The sequence below is a fragment of the Piliocolobus tephrosceles genome, chromosome 1 (genome assembly GCF_002776525.5).
Source record: "Piliocolobus tephrosceles isolate RC106 chromosome 1, ASM277652v3, whole genome shotgun sequence".
NCBI lineage: Eukaryota > Metazoa > Chordata > Mammalia > Primates > Cercopithecidae > Piliocolobus > Piliocolobus tephrosceles.
The window spans coordinates 190,452,687-190,466,980 of NC_045434.1; the positions used below are offsets into that span (position 1 = coordinate 190,452,687).

At 51.7% G+C, this 14,294-nt stretch overlaps 1 protein-coding gene across 3 annotated transcripts in view; it reads right to left on the reverse strand.

Annotated features, from left to right (window-relative positions):
- Positions 1-290: 290 nt before the first annotated feature.
- The window catches only part of LCK (LCK proto-oncogene, Src family tyrosine kinase), a 32,585-nt gene continuing 18,581 nt past the window's right edge, over positions 291-14,294 (reverse strand). The window contains exons 2-14 of one of the 3 annotated variants that reach the window (XM_023219343.2): positions 13,071-13,168; positions 12,865-12,994; positions 12,565-12,646; positions 12,300-12,390; positions 11,971-12,069; positions 11,725-11,828; positions 11,358-11,507; positions 10,932-11,084; positions 10,635-10,814; positions 7,054-7,130; positions 6,809-6,962; positions 6,593-6,724; positions 291-942 (exon numbers count right to left, since the gene is read on the reverse strand). In XM_023219343.2, coding sequence (XP_023075111.1) covers positions 740-942; positions 6,593-6,724; positions 6,809-6,962; positions 7,054-7,130; positions 10,635-10,814; positions 10,932-11,084; positions 11,358-11,507; positions 11,725-11,828; positions 11,971-12,069; positions 12,300-12,390; positions 12,565-12,646; positions 12,865-12,994; positions 13,071-13,099 — 1,584 coding nt within the window. In that variant the 5' untranslated portion in view covers positions 13,100-13,168 and the 3' untranslated portion in view covers positions 291-739. The remainder of the gene's footprint in view (positions 943-6,592; positions 6,725-6,808; positions 6,963-7,053; positions 7,131-10,634; positions 10,815-10,931; positions 11,085-11,357; positions 11,508-11,724; positions 11,829-11,970; positions 12,070-12,299; positions 12,391-12,564; positions 12,647-12,864; positions 12,995-13,070; positions 13,169-14,294) is intronic. The other 2 variants (XM_023219345.3, XM_023219344.2) reach the window with 2 other exon arrangements.

Consider the following 14,294-nt stretch of genomic DNA (forward strand, 5'->3'; position numbering starts at 1 on the left):
TATATATATATATATATATGGTCAAATATAGCCCTTTAATCAGTTAAAAATGCTGTTGCCCTTTTATAATGGGGAGGAAGGTCCTGTGACACACCCATTCCCTAAGGGATTCCAGGCAGGAGTCTCCCTGAATCCTTTGGGGAGGGGTTAGGAGCACTGACCCATTTGAAGGGGTCTGCAGAGCCCCCAGACGTCCACTCATCCCATCTTTCACCCCAACTCAGGGTGACCTAGTTACCATTTTCTTAACCCCCACTGCCCACCCACAAAGAGTAGACAGTAAAGAGATGTACAACAGTCATCAACAGACATTTATTGAGCTCCTGATGTGTGCCAGGCCAGGCACCAAGGAGGAGCACACAGAGGTATTAGATAAGGTCCTGGCCCTCGAAGAACTTCTGGATAATCTGAGGAAAGAAAAGTAGGTGGGCAGAAGCTTCTGTCTATCCCAGGCTTCTTCCCTCTCTCTGTGGTCTCAGGAAATGGGAGAGCCAAAGGGGTACCTTGTACAGCGTCCAAGACATACACGCACAGGCTACACGTGTACAAGACACATGTGCAGAGTCCACGCAACTACAGGACACGTGTACAGACACAAGGTGCATATGTGTCACATGTGGGCGAGATTCATGTGCAGAGTCCATATGTGCATAGGCCGTGTGACTATGGCACAAGAACTCCATCTCCCCAAGTCATGCTGGAGAGAAAGGGGGAGGACTCCAGGGCCTCTCAAGGCCTCTCAAGGCTGAGGCTGGTACTGGCCCTCTGTGGCCGTGAAGAAGTCCTCCAGCACACTGCGCAGGTAGTCAAAGGTGGGCCGGTCCTCCGGGCGCTCCTTCCAGCACAACCTCATAAGTTGGTACAGCTCCTCTGGACAGTTTTCAGGGCACGGCATGCGGTAGCCTCGCTCCAGGTTCTGAATCACCTCCGGGTTGGTCATCCCTAGGGGTTGATGGGAGAAAGGACATTAAGGTCAGGCACTGGAAGCCCACAGGCAGCGGTAATGTTCGGAATATTTAACTGGCACAGTATGAGCACCAATCCAAAAGAATCTTGGTCTTCATCAATGGTAAGGTCACACAAGTGGTACTTGCTGAATGTCACTCACACCACTTGGAGTGCCTGGTATAGATTATTTCCTTTTTTTTTTTTTGGAAATGGAGTTTCACTCTTGTTGCCCAGGCTGGAGTGCAATGGCATGATTTCAGCTCACCACAACCTCCACCTCTCAGGTTCAAGCGATTCTCCTGCCTCAGCCTCTGGAGTAGCTGGGATTACAGGCATGCACCACTACACCGAGCTAATTTTGTATTTTCAGTAGAGACGGGTTTCTCCATGTTGGTCAGGCTGGTCTTGAACTCCCGACCTCAGGTGATCCGCCCGCCTCGGCCTCCCAAAGTGCTGGAATATAGGGGTGAGCCACCATTCCCAGCTGATTACTTACTTAAAAAAAAAAATGTTGGCCGGGTGCGGTGGCTCACACCTGTAATCCCAACACTTTGGGAGGCCAAGGCAGGCGGATCACGAGATCAGGAGATCGAGACCATCCTGGCTAACACGGTGAAACTCCATCTTTACTAAAAATACAAAAAATTAGCCGGGCATGGTGGCACGCGCCTGTAGTCCCAGCTACTCTGGAGGCTAAGGCAGGAAAATGGCATGAACCCGGGAGGTGGAGCTTGCAGTGAGCCAAGATCGCACCACTGCACTCCAGCCTGGGCGACAGAGCGAGACTCCATCTCAAAAACTAAATAAATGAATAAATAAATAAATGAACAAAAACAAAAATAAAAAAATGTTTTAGATACGGGATCTCACTATGTTGCCCAGGCTGGAGTGCAGCAGCTGTTCACAGGCACAATCATAGCACATGGTAGATTTGAACTCCTGGGTTCAAGTGATCCTCTCACCTCAGCCTCCTAAATAGCTGGACAACAGGTGCACACCACCATGACCGGCTCCCCTGGTATAAATTAAATGCTCAATAATACACACATGTTAGTTGTGGGACCTTGGGCGAGCCCAGTTTCCTTATTTGGAAAATAGAGTAAAGAGTAAATAGCTGTTCCTACCTGACAGAATTGTTATGAGGATTGAATGAGGATTGATGAGAAAGCATCAAATATAGTGCACAAGCCAGGCATGGTGGCTCACGTCTGTAATCCCAGCACTGTGGGAGGCCAAGGCAGGCAGATCACTTGAGGCCAGGAGTTCAAGACCAGCCTGAACAACATGGCAAAACCCCATCTTTACTAAAAATACAAAAATTAGCCGGGCATGGTGGTACATGCCTGTAGTCCCAGCTACTTGGGAGGCTGAGGCACAGTAATTGCTTGAACCCAGGAGGTGGAGGTGCAGAGGCTGTAGTGAACTGAGACTGCGCCATTACGCTCCAGCCTGAGCAACTCAAGCCAGACTCTTGTCTCAAAAAATAAAAAATAAATAAAAATAATATATATATTATTATATATATATATCACAGAAAGCATCGAATCTATCCAGGCACAGAAAGTCTGGATCGGAGATGCTTCATAGAGGGCACCTGAGGCCAGGTGCGGTGGCTCACGCCTGTAATCCTGGCACTTTGGGAGGCTGAGGCAGGTGGATCACCTGAGGTTAGGAGTTTGAAACCAGCCTGGCCAACATGGTAAAACCCTGTTTGTACTAAAAAAAATACAAAAATTAGCTGGGCGTGGTGGCATACACCTGTAATTCCAGCTACTCGAGAGACTGAGGCAGGAGAATCACTTAAACCCAGGAGGTAGAGATTGCAGTGAGCTGAGATCATGCCACTGCACTCCAACCTGGGTGACAGAGAGAGACTCCGTCTGAAATACATACATAAATAAATAATTAATAAAGGGCACCTGGGATGATTATTATTTGGTAGGAATGATGAGATGCTCAGGCCCCAGGGCAGCATGGGCACCCACAACCAAGACAGTGGTGAAGTCTCTCCAGTTTTAAGACCAGGCACATGACATCCTGCATCAGGAAGCCAAACGGACCCTGGGCCTCAGCAAAGCAGACCTTATTTGGTCTTGAGAAGGTTCCCCAGGCCCCTCCATGACCCAGACGAAATAGTCTTTGAGCTGGTTCCCTCCCTTTATGCTGGTCCTGGCCCCTCTGGCAGGCGTTTGGCATGTAGACCCCAAGAAGAACTGCTCTGGAGAACTATGTGATCACAGCAGTAACACAGCTCCCTCCTTCCCTGTTTCAAATTGCTCATGTAGTATCTGGTTTCTCCTTCAGTCTTCTCAACAAAGATTGTGACAAGCAGTTCCCAAAGACCAAAAGCTTATAGGGTATTTACAAAATCAAAGTTTTGCTCCTGGAAAGTTTGGGACTAAAGCCTGGTCAACAGAGATCCTTTTTCCCCAGGACTTGTACAAGGGAGGCCTCTACCTATGGGACTCTCACAATTTTATTTTTTTTTCTTTTTGAGACAGAGTCTCACTGTATTGCCCAGGCTGGAGTGCAATGGTATGGTCTCGGCTCGCTGCAACCTCCACCTCCCGGGTTCAAGGGATTCCCCTGCCTCAGCTTCCTGAGTAGCTGGGACTACAGGCACATGCCACCACACCCACCTAATTTTTGTACTTTTAGTAGAGATGGGGTTTCACTATGTTGGTCAGGCTGGTCTCCAACTCCTGACCATGTGATCTGCCCATCTCAGCCTCCCAAAGTGCTGGGATTGCAAGCATGAGCCACCATGCCCGGCCAGGACTCTCACATTTTAAAATTAGGGCATAGGAGGACATAGGCCACAGAACTAAACAGCCATGGCCAGAGTTAGGGGATGCAAGCCCACAGGTTAAATCCAGCCAGAGTATGGCCCACAGATCCACTTTGGATTGGCCCTAGAGTGGTTTTATTTATTTATTCATTTATTTAATTATTTAATTTATTTATATTTATTTTTGGGATGGACTCTCACTCTGTCGTACAGGCTGGAGTGCAATGGTGTGATCATGGCTCACTGCTACCTCTGCCTCCAGGGTTCAAGTGATTCTCCTGCCTCAGCCTCCTTAGTGGCTGCGACTACAGGTCCCACCACTACGCCTGGCTAATATTTTTGTATTTTTAGCAGAGGCAGGGTTTCACCATGTTGGCCAGGCTGGTCTCGAACTCCTGACCTTGTGATCCGCCCACCTCAGCTTCCCAAAGTGCTAGGATTACAGGCTTGAGTCACCGTGCCCAGCCCCTAGAGTGCTTTTAAACAATTTGACTTGATCGCCAATAAATGGAAATGAACAAATTTTCCTAAAACTCCAAGTTTTGGCTTCTCTTAAAAAAACAAAAGATCTGGTTTTTTGGGTCCCCCACGCCTTAATTGCAACCATCTGCTGGAGCAGCTGCAAGTTTACCAAGGTCCCCATTTCTCCCCATTGTCTCCCTGACCCTAATGCTACATGTCAGTTGCCATTTATCATCATGCTTTCACTGCCTATTTTCTTCTAATAGATACATTCCCTACGGGTTTGCTTCTGTGGGAACAGGCGAGGAGCAGTGAGGACCCCTGGCAGGATAACTGGAGAGTATTTCCGTGTTTCCAGCTCCAGCACTACCCCTGGACTTTGGGTTGGGGCAAGCCCAGGGCAGGGAAGCCCCTCAGCTTTTCACCTGTCTCCAAAGTGTTTTTTTTGTTTTTGTTTTGAGACGGAGTCTTGCTTTGTCGCTCAGGCTGGAGTGCAGTGGCACGACCTCGGCTCACTGCAACCTCTGCCTCCCGGGTTCAAGCAATTCTCCTGCCTCAGCCTTCTGAGTATCTGGGACTACCGGTGCGCATCACCACGCCCGGCTAATTTTTAATTTTTTTTTTTTTAAGTAGAGACGGGATTTCACCATGTTGGTCAGGCTGGTCTCAAACACTTGACCTTGTGATCCACCAGCCTTGGCCTCCTAAAGTGCTGGGATTACAGGCGTGAGCCACTGCATCCGGCTTTCCGAGGTGTCTTTACCTTCCTTGGAGCAAAGGTCTGTTCACCTTACTCTGGGGATATGGGAAGCTTCTACAAATTTAGCCACTGTGCCGCATGACCTCCCTACTCCTGTCTTTGTGCTCCATTTCCTCTCGCCAGAGTTTCTTAGCAAGTTCCTTTCAAAAAATTCCATCCCTGTCTTGGCTGAATTCAGGGGTAAAGGGCTTTGTCCAGGAGATGGTGGGGGAGTCAGTGTATACTGACAACCTACTATGAGTCAGGCTCTTTCACAAATGGTCTCTCATTTTTCCTTTTTTTTTGAGACAAATTCTCTCTCTGTTGCTCAGGCTGAGTGCAATAGAATGATCATGGCTCACTGCACCCTCAACCTCCTGGGCTCAAGCGATCCTCTCGCCTCAGCCTCCCAAAAAGCTGAAACTACAGGTGTGTGCCACCATGCCCAGCTAATTTTTAATTTTTTCTTTTTGAAGAGATGGAGTCTCTCTTTTTCTTTTTTTGAGACAGGGTCTTGGTCTGTTGCCCTAGCTGGAGTGCTATGGCATGATCTTGGCTAGAACTAGAAGTGAAGTGACTAGTTCAAAGTGATGATTGAGGCCGGGCGCGGTGGCTCAAGCCTGTAATCCCAGCACTTTGGGAGGCCGAGACGGGCGGATCACGAGGTCAGGAGATCGAGACCATCCTGGCTAACACAGTGAAACCCCGTCTCTACTAAAAAAAAAAATACAAAAAACTAGCCGGGCAAGGTGGCAGGCGCCTGTAGTCCCAGCTACTCAGGAGGCTGAGGCAGGAGAATGGTGTAAACCCGGGAGGCAGAGCTTGCGGTGAGCTGAGATCCGGCCACTGCACTCTAGCCTGGGCCACAGAGCGAGACTCCGTCTCAAAAAAAAACAAAACAAAACAAAACAAAAACAAAGTGATGATTGATAATAGCTTAGTATTGACCAAGCACTGTTCTAATCTCATATTAGAGATGAGAACAGATGGGAAAGAAGGAATGATCTGAACAAAGCCAAACAGAAAGTTAGCAACAGTGGCAGATCTGCTAATAAAAGGTAGACCTCTTGTTCCTGAGCTAGATCCTCTTCTACCATACTAGGCTGCCTGGGCCACAACTAAAGAAAAGAGCTGGGGCCGGGCGCAATGGCTCATGCCTGTAATCACAGCACTTTGGGAGGCCGAGGCGGGTGGATCACGAGGTCAGGAGATCGAGACCATCCTGGCTAACATGGTGAAACCCCGTCTCTACTAAAAATACAAAAAATTAGCCGGGCCTGGTGGCGGGCACCTGTAATCCTAGCTATTTGGGAGGCTGAGGCGGGAGAATCGCTTGAACCCAGGAGGCAGAGGTTGCAGTGATCCAAGATGGCACCACTGCACTCCAACCTGGGCGACAGAGCTAGACTCCATCTCAAAAAAAGAGGAAAAAAGAGAATAAGAAAAGAGCTAGGGTTATTAAAGAGAGATACAGAGATGGAAGCCAGCTCTGGGAGATGTGGCATCTGCCTGGGGATTTTGGAGTCATACCCCTGAAAGGATAGAGGAGATGCAACTACAAAGTTTCAGATTCTGTGACTGGAAAGAATTGAGTGGGAAGACATGGACTTGCTGCCCTTCCCATCACCCTTTCAGTTCCTGCCCTTGGCTCTAACCTGGGTAAGGGATGCGGCCATGGGTGACAATTTCCGTCAGCAGGATCCCAAAAGACCACACATCCGACTTGATGGTGAATGTCCCATAGTTAATGGCTTCTGGCGCTGTCCACTTAATGGGAAACTTGGCTCCTAAGGAGAAGGCAGAGTGAGGTCACCTGGGTCTGCTTGGCTAGACCCTGCGGGGCCCAGATCACCCTTAAATCTCACACGTACCCTCCCTGGCTGTGTACTCGTTGTCTTCAATGAGGCGTGCAAGGCCAAAGTCTGCAATCTTGCAGCTCAGGGTGTCAGACACCAGAATGTTGGCAGCCCGAAGGTCACGATGAATATAATTCCGCTCTTCAATGAATGCCATGCCTTCTGCAATCTGCAGGACAAACACAGATCAGCAATCCTGAGCCAGATGTCTTCACGCCACTGGCCTGTGCCCTTGCCCAGACCCTCCCCAGTCTCCTTACTTGGGCTGCCATGTCCAGGAGTTTGTTGATGGTCAACTTGATGCCTGAAGGGGTCTTGAGAAAATCCACTAGACTCCCTGTGGGCAGAAACAAGAGTTGCTGGCCCAAGTTGCCCCAGGAGGAGGCCCCCAGACCCTTCTTCTCCAACTGGAAGTCTGGAAGTGTGTCTGACATGTGAAAAGGAAGAGTGAAGAGTGAGAATGGAGGAGTGCGTGTTCAGGGTAAGGATGCCCAGGATATGTGAAGGTTTTCTTTGCAGAGGGAGGGACTAGGGTAGAGCATGCTGGGAGGGATCTGTAGGTTTTTCATCATCAGTAAGGTAGAATTCAGACTCCTCAACTAGTATCCAAAGCTTGGCATGGGCGACACTGGTAGCTTCTTCTCTTTCCCTCACTCTGCCTTTGACTTCAAACACTTTAACAATTTTGAGATCCTGCACTCAGATTACTAGGCTGTCACCCCAAAGCCTCTTTATTTCATCTCTGCCTGCTAAAAAAAATTCTACTTTTCTTTCATGGCCCAGTTAGACTGCCTCTCTAGGAAGCCTCTCTAGATCTTACCAGGCATAATAAACTGGATCATCATCTACACTCCCATGGGCATGCTGGAACTTTCCCACGGCACAAACTCTGGTTTCCCCAGTACCTGTAACTGGGGAACCTTGACAACAGGAACCTTGTTTCATCCATCCATGTTCCTGGTGCCCAGCCCAGAGTAAGAAACAATAACAATGTGCTGAATATATTGGATGGAATACAGAAAGAGGGGGTCTGGGGGTCTGAAGGACCACCTCTCTAATAGTGGAGGGCAGCTGGACATGAATGGAAGTTGCTAGGATGGCGTGAATGACCACTGGCCCTTCCCAAGAGATTAAAACCCTGCGAAAGGATGACAGCAACCTGAGTGTCCCCACTTTGAGTGCTGAACTAGTTACCAAAGACAAAGACCTCCCCCACACACAGCAAATACAGAGACATATATACTGCCATTCTTCCATTGTGTCCATGGCAGATGTTACTAATCATTCCCAGCACTCACTTCCAATGAACCTCAGAATCCTTCTCCAGCGCTACAAGCAACTACCAATCAAAGTCGATACACATGATAGGCTAGGCATGGTGGCTCACACCTGTAATCCCAGCCCTTTGGGAGGCCGAGGCGGGAGGATCACCTGAGGTCAGGAGATCGACAGCAGCCTGGCCAACAAGGCGAAAACCTGTCTCTACTAAAAATACAAAAATTAGCCAGGCATGGTGGCACATGCTTATGGTCCCAGCCACTTGGGAGTCTGAGGCATGAGAATCACTTGAACCCAGGAGGAGGAGGTTGAAGTGAGCTGAGATCATGGCACTGCACTCCAGCCTGGAGGACAGAGTGAGACAAAAAAAAAAAGATACACATGACATAATCTATTTGCCATTTCCCATTAGCCAATGAACAGCTTGTTTCTCTTCCTGAAAGAAGGATAGATCTTACACTCCCAAAGAATCAGAGCCAGATAACAGCAACAAACCTATTGATCAGTTACTATATAGTAGCCATAGTTTTGTGGTTTTTTGTGTTTTGTTTTTTTGAGACAAGGTCTCACTCTTTACCCAGGTTGGAGTGCAGTGGTGCAATCACAGCTCAGTGCAGCCTCAACCTCCTGGGCTCAAGTGGTCCTCCCACCTCAGCCTCCCAAGTAGCTGGGACTACAGGCATACACCACCACGCTCGGCTAATTTTTAAAAATTTTTTGTAGGAATGAGATCTTGCTATGTTGCACAGACTGGTCTTGAACTTCTGGGCTCAAGTGATCCACCGACCTTGGCCTCCCAAAGTGCTGAGGTTGCAGGCTTGAGCCACTACACCTGGAAGTAGGCATAGTTCTTTTTTTTTTTTTTTTTTTTTGAGACCAAGTCTCACTCTGTCGCCCAGGCAGGAGTGCAGTGGTGCGATCTTGGCTCACTGTAAACTCCGCCTCCTGGGTTCACATCATTCTCCTGCCTCAGCCTCCTGAGTAGCTGGGACTACAAGTGCCCGCCACCGCGCCGGCTAGTTTTTTGTATTTTTAGTAGAGATGGGGTTTCATTGTGTTAGCCAGGATGGTCTCGATCTCCTGATCTCATGATCCGCCCGCCTTTGCCTCCCAAAATGTTGGGATTACAGGCGTGAGCCACCGCACCCGGCCTAAAGTAGGCATAGTTTTAACTGCTCTGTATGCATTAATTATTTCATCCTCACAAGACCCTATGAGGAAGTTACTAATGCGTTATTATAGTAGGAAACCATGACAGAAAGAGGTGATGTAATTCTCACAAAGCCATAAAATCATGAAGCCAGACTTCTGACCCAGGCAGTCAGATGCCAGAGGCCTTGATGAATACTCTGTATTATTTCTGGTGAGCCCATTTAGATTTCTGCTGTTATTCTTGGGGAAACTGAGCACCAGAGACAGTGCAGGCACTTGGCCTGTCACACAGCAAATCCGTGTGAACAAAACTGAGGCTAGAAACTCGTATTCCTCTTCCTAGGGCTCTCACTCTGTCCAGTATCAGACCAAGAAGGGTGCGGGGTGGGGGGCTCACTCAGAACTGAAAAAGAGGGCTTCCAGGGCAGATCTGCCCTCCCAAAGCTCAGGGGCAGAAGGGCGAGAAACAGGGCTAGGGACCCATTTGCTTTCTGAGATCAAGCATCCTGAGATCAAGGTAGGGCTTTGAAGAAGGCAAACAGAATGGCAGGTCAGGGCAGGTTGGGGTGAATGCTCTTCCCGAACATTCTTGCCACCTTAGGCTCGCCCCCAGACAGGATCAGAGGATATACTTTTTCTCATGCCTGGAGGTGAGTCTTTTTTTCTTTTCTTTTCTTTTTTTTGAGATGGAGTCTTGTTCAGTCGCCCAGGCTGGAGTGCAGGTGGCACGATCTTGGCTCACTGCAAGCTCCGCCTCCCATATTCACGCCATTCTCCTGCCTCAGCCTCCCGAGTAGCTGGGACTACAGGTGCCCACCACCATGCCTGGCTAATTTTTTGTATGTTTTGGTAGAGACGGGGTTTCACCGTGTTAGCCAGGATGGTCTCGATCTCGTGACCTGGTGATCCACCCGTCTCAGTCTCCCAAAGTGCTGGGATTACAGCCGTGAGCCACTGCGCCCAGCCTTTTTTTTTTTTTTTTTTTTGAGACAGAGCTCTGTCACCCAGGCTGGAGTTCAGTGGCATGATCTTGGTTCACTGCAATTGCAACCTCAACCTCCCAGATTAAAGGGATTCTCCTGCCTCAGCCTTCTGAGTAGCTGGGATTACAGGCATGCGCCACCACACCTGGCTGATTTTTGTATTTTTAGTAGAGACAGGGTTTCACCATGTTGGTCAGGCTGGTCTCGAACTCCTGACCTTGTAATCTGCTGGTCTCAGCCTCCCAAAGTGCTGGGATTACAGGTCTGAGCTACAGTACCCAGCTGGAGGTGAGTCTTTAGGGGTCAGGAAAGCTCAAGAAACCCTCCTTGCTTGAGCTTTGGGCCAGAAAAAAAGGTGTATTTTCACCCTCCGGCAGGGACAGCGGGGAGAGCAGTGTCCCCCGGCAGCCGACTCAGGCGGCACCCACCATTCTCCATGTATTCAGTGATGATGTAGATGGGCTCCTGGGTGACCACAGCGTAGAGCCGAACCAGCCGCTGGTGTTGCAGCTGCTTCATAAGGTTGGCCTCGGCCAGGAAGGCGTCCGGGGACATGCTACCCTGCTTCAAGCTCTTCACTGCCACCTTCGTGTGCCCGTTGTAGTACCCTGGGTCGGGGAAGGGAAGGAGTGGGAGAGTCGCCAGGCAGCTGTCCTGGGACTCTCACCACCTCAGCAGCCCCTCCCGTTCCCCTCTTCCCGGGCAGTCCTGGAGGCCACACTCACCCATCCACACCTCCCCGAACTGTCCAGCCCCCAGCCGCTCCACCAACTTCAGCGTCTCCCTGGGAACCTCCCACTCGTCCTCCCACCACGGCTTCTGGGGCTTCTGGGTCTGGCAGGGGCGGCTCAGCCGTGTGCACAGCCCATCTGAAGCATCTGCGAGAACAAGGGAGGGGTGAAGACTGTCAATATGGAAGGCCTCGTATTGACACCACCTCTCCCACTTCTCCAAGCCCCCATCTAGGTGAAGTGGACTAGCAGGGGGGTGTGGGGCTGTCACCCAAACACTTGGGTCCGTAGGGTCAGGTTCCACACCTCACCCACTGCGGGGAATGGAGGAGCGCATTGAAAGATGGATGGGGGACACCCGAGGCGGACTGAGGGGAGATAGGCTGATAGGGCACGGGGGAGGGGTCCTGCCGGGCTCACTGGTGTAATGGCGGACCAGTTCATGCAGGCCGGGAAAAGTGATTCGGGGGGAGATGTAGAAGCCACCGTTGTCCAGATTACGGATCTTGTAATGTTTCACCACCTCTCCCTGGTTCTGGTCGAAGTCCCGAACCGACAGTGAAAACGATCCTGAATGAATGAATGGATGGACAAAGGGACTAAAGAACGCAGTGAGTCTGGCGCGGCACCGCGCCCCCACCTCGGGCTTACCCCTAGCGCCCCTCTCGGGCTCACCCCGCGTCGCCCTCGGGCTCACCCCGCGTCCCCACCTCGGGCTCACCCTGCGCCCCCCCTCGGGCACACCCCGCGGCAACCCCGCGCCGGGTCGAGACCACTGCCCGCTCACCCGCGGTGCTCTCGCTCTCCCGGATGAGGAAGGAGCCGTGAGTGTTCCCGGGCGCCAGGAGCTGCCGCTCCGCGTCCTTGCGGCTCAGGTTCTTGAAGAACCAGCTGTGCAGGGCGGAAGCAAACGAAGGCTGTCGTCGGATCTTCCTCCGTGGCCCTCAAGCCTTCACCGCCACCCCAGGCTCACTCCCTGCTCCAGGATCCCTAGATCTGCTCCCACTCACCCCCACGACGGGTCTCCACTTACGGTTCGGGCTCCAGGCTGTTCGCCTTGGCCACAAAATTGAATGGGATGAAGCCTTCCTGGCCCGTGGTCAGGGACTGCGCCTTCCACCACTCGCCGCTCCTGCGCCACGGAGGCGGATCAGTGTGGCTCGCTCAGCCGTCGACCTGAGACCCTCCCTCAAAGACCCCTCCACCCCTTAAGCCAGCCTCGCCGAACCCTGGCTCAGCAGTCCTGAGCCTTGAATTTTGTCCCAAGGACGGCCACCCCAACCGGTGGCCTCAGGAGGGCTGCGGTCCAGGAGATCGCGCTCCCTCACGGACTCCGCCAGAGCAAGGTGGAGAGGGACTCACTGCTCCAGGATGCGGAGCTGTTCCCCCTTCTCAAAGCCCAGGTCTCCGTCGTGAGAGGGCTCATAGCTGTGCAGGGCGATAACCAGGTTGTCTGTAAAAACAAGGGGCATCAGGGAGAACCGGGCTGGGATGGGCAGAAAGCCTGGAGTTACAGGGCGGGGGACAAGGAAGGCAGGACCGGGGAGAGAGTAGGTAGGGGAGAGGTGGAAGCCAACAGCCAGGGATCGGCAGGCCTTGTCTTTCAGGCCCTACTGCCTGGGGTCACCTTGCAGTGGGGAGGCCGGCGGATTGGAGCCATCATAGGTGACCAGTGGGTCCCGCACCTCAGAGCCATTTCGGATGAGCAGCTGTGGAGTGGCGGATGAGGGTGGGGTCAGAAAGCAGAAGACTGGGTCAGACTCTGGCCCCCTTCCCTCCTGCCCTGCTCTCAGTCTCTCCAGCCTGGTTGGGTGTTATCCCTGAGTCTACCAACTACTTGCTGTGTGATCTTAGGAGAGTCATTTCTTTCTCCTGGGGTGCATGCTCTACCCAACTCCCTCACCAAGGCCCCTGTCTCGCCTCTTACCGTGCCCTTGCCATCCAGTGGGACTATGGGATAATGGCAGTTCTCACACACATCGATGTTTTCCATCCAGTCATCTTCCGGGTGTGAGCTGCAGCCACAGCCCATGGTCCCTGAGGGAATGGAGAGGGGGCTGAGGGGGCTCCCCCAAGATCTGCTCCCCAACATCAGACATCATGGGGCCTTGCCCTGGAAAGTTCCAAAAGTACCTGAGATTGTGAGATCCTGGGATCTCCATTCACCAACCACAGAAAAGCTGAAATAGGGGGTCCCAGCTCCAAACCGTTGCTCCCTCTGAGCCCTCAGGCTGCAAGTAAATTCACACAGGGCCCCTGAGCTCTAGCCCCACCCTCCCACCTGGGATGGGCAAACCGCCACAGGCACCTTTGTTAGTCTAGTTACCCACTTCCTGCCTCTGCCCCCTCCCTCTCCCTCTGCCGGCACCCTGTGTTGGGAGGACCACCTCCTAGAGATGACACACACTTTCCCAAGCCTGGGGGAGACCTGACGTATCAGACCCTCCCCTGCTGGAGAGGTGTGCACGCCCCACCTACTATTATAATTCCCCTGTCTGGCTGAGGAGGCTGAGAAAGAGGCTTCTGCTCCCTAAGTCCACCATCAGGACCCCGCTGTTCCTTTCATACAGCCCCACAGTTACCTCACAGGGTTCCTTCAAACACGGGCGTGCTTCTCCCCAGCAGAAAACCCTCCAGTGAATCTGTCGGCCATAACTTTTTTTTGTTGTTTATTTGCCTGTTTTAGCACTGGAAATTTTTTGTCTGATGAAATCAAGCAGAACTCCATAGATAAAGCGATAAGTGTGGGCCTGTTTCGTCTGAAGCAGAATGGGGCCCTCACTTTGAAGCCCCCGGAGTCCCTGCAGCTCCTCCTTGTCTAGGGCTGCTCCTCAGAGCGCTTGGAAAGCGCTGTCCTCAGATAAAGTTTGATGTACCGTGCATTCCAGAACTTCAAGATCAAATCCACCTCCACAGTCCATTCTGCTACACACACTCTCTCTCACACACACACACACTCACACGCACCCTATATATACACACACCCCCCACACACACGCACTCTCACACACACACAGAGGCACCCCCATCCCACCTCCACAGAGGCATCCACACACTTTCACATACACACTCACCCCTCACAGGTACCCCCCACACTCACACACAGACTCACCCTCCCACACACAGGCACCCACACTCACACTCAATAAACACATACTCTCGGCCGGGCGCGGTGGCTCAAGCCTGTAATCCCAGCACTTTGGGAGGCCGAGACGGGCGGATCATGAGGTCAGGAGATCGAGACCATCCTGGCTAACACGGTGAAACCCCGTCTCTACTAAAAAAAATACAAAAAACTAGCCGGGCGAGGTGGTGGGCGCCTGTAGTCCCAGCTACTCCGGAGGCTGAGGCAGGAGA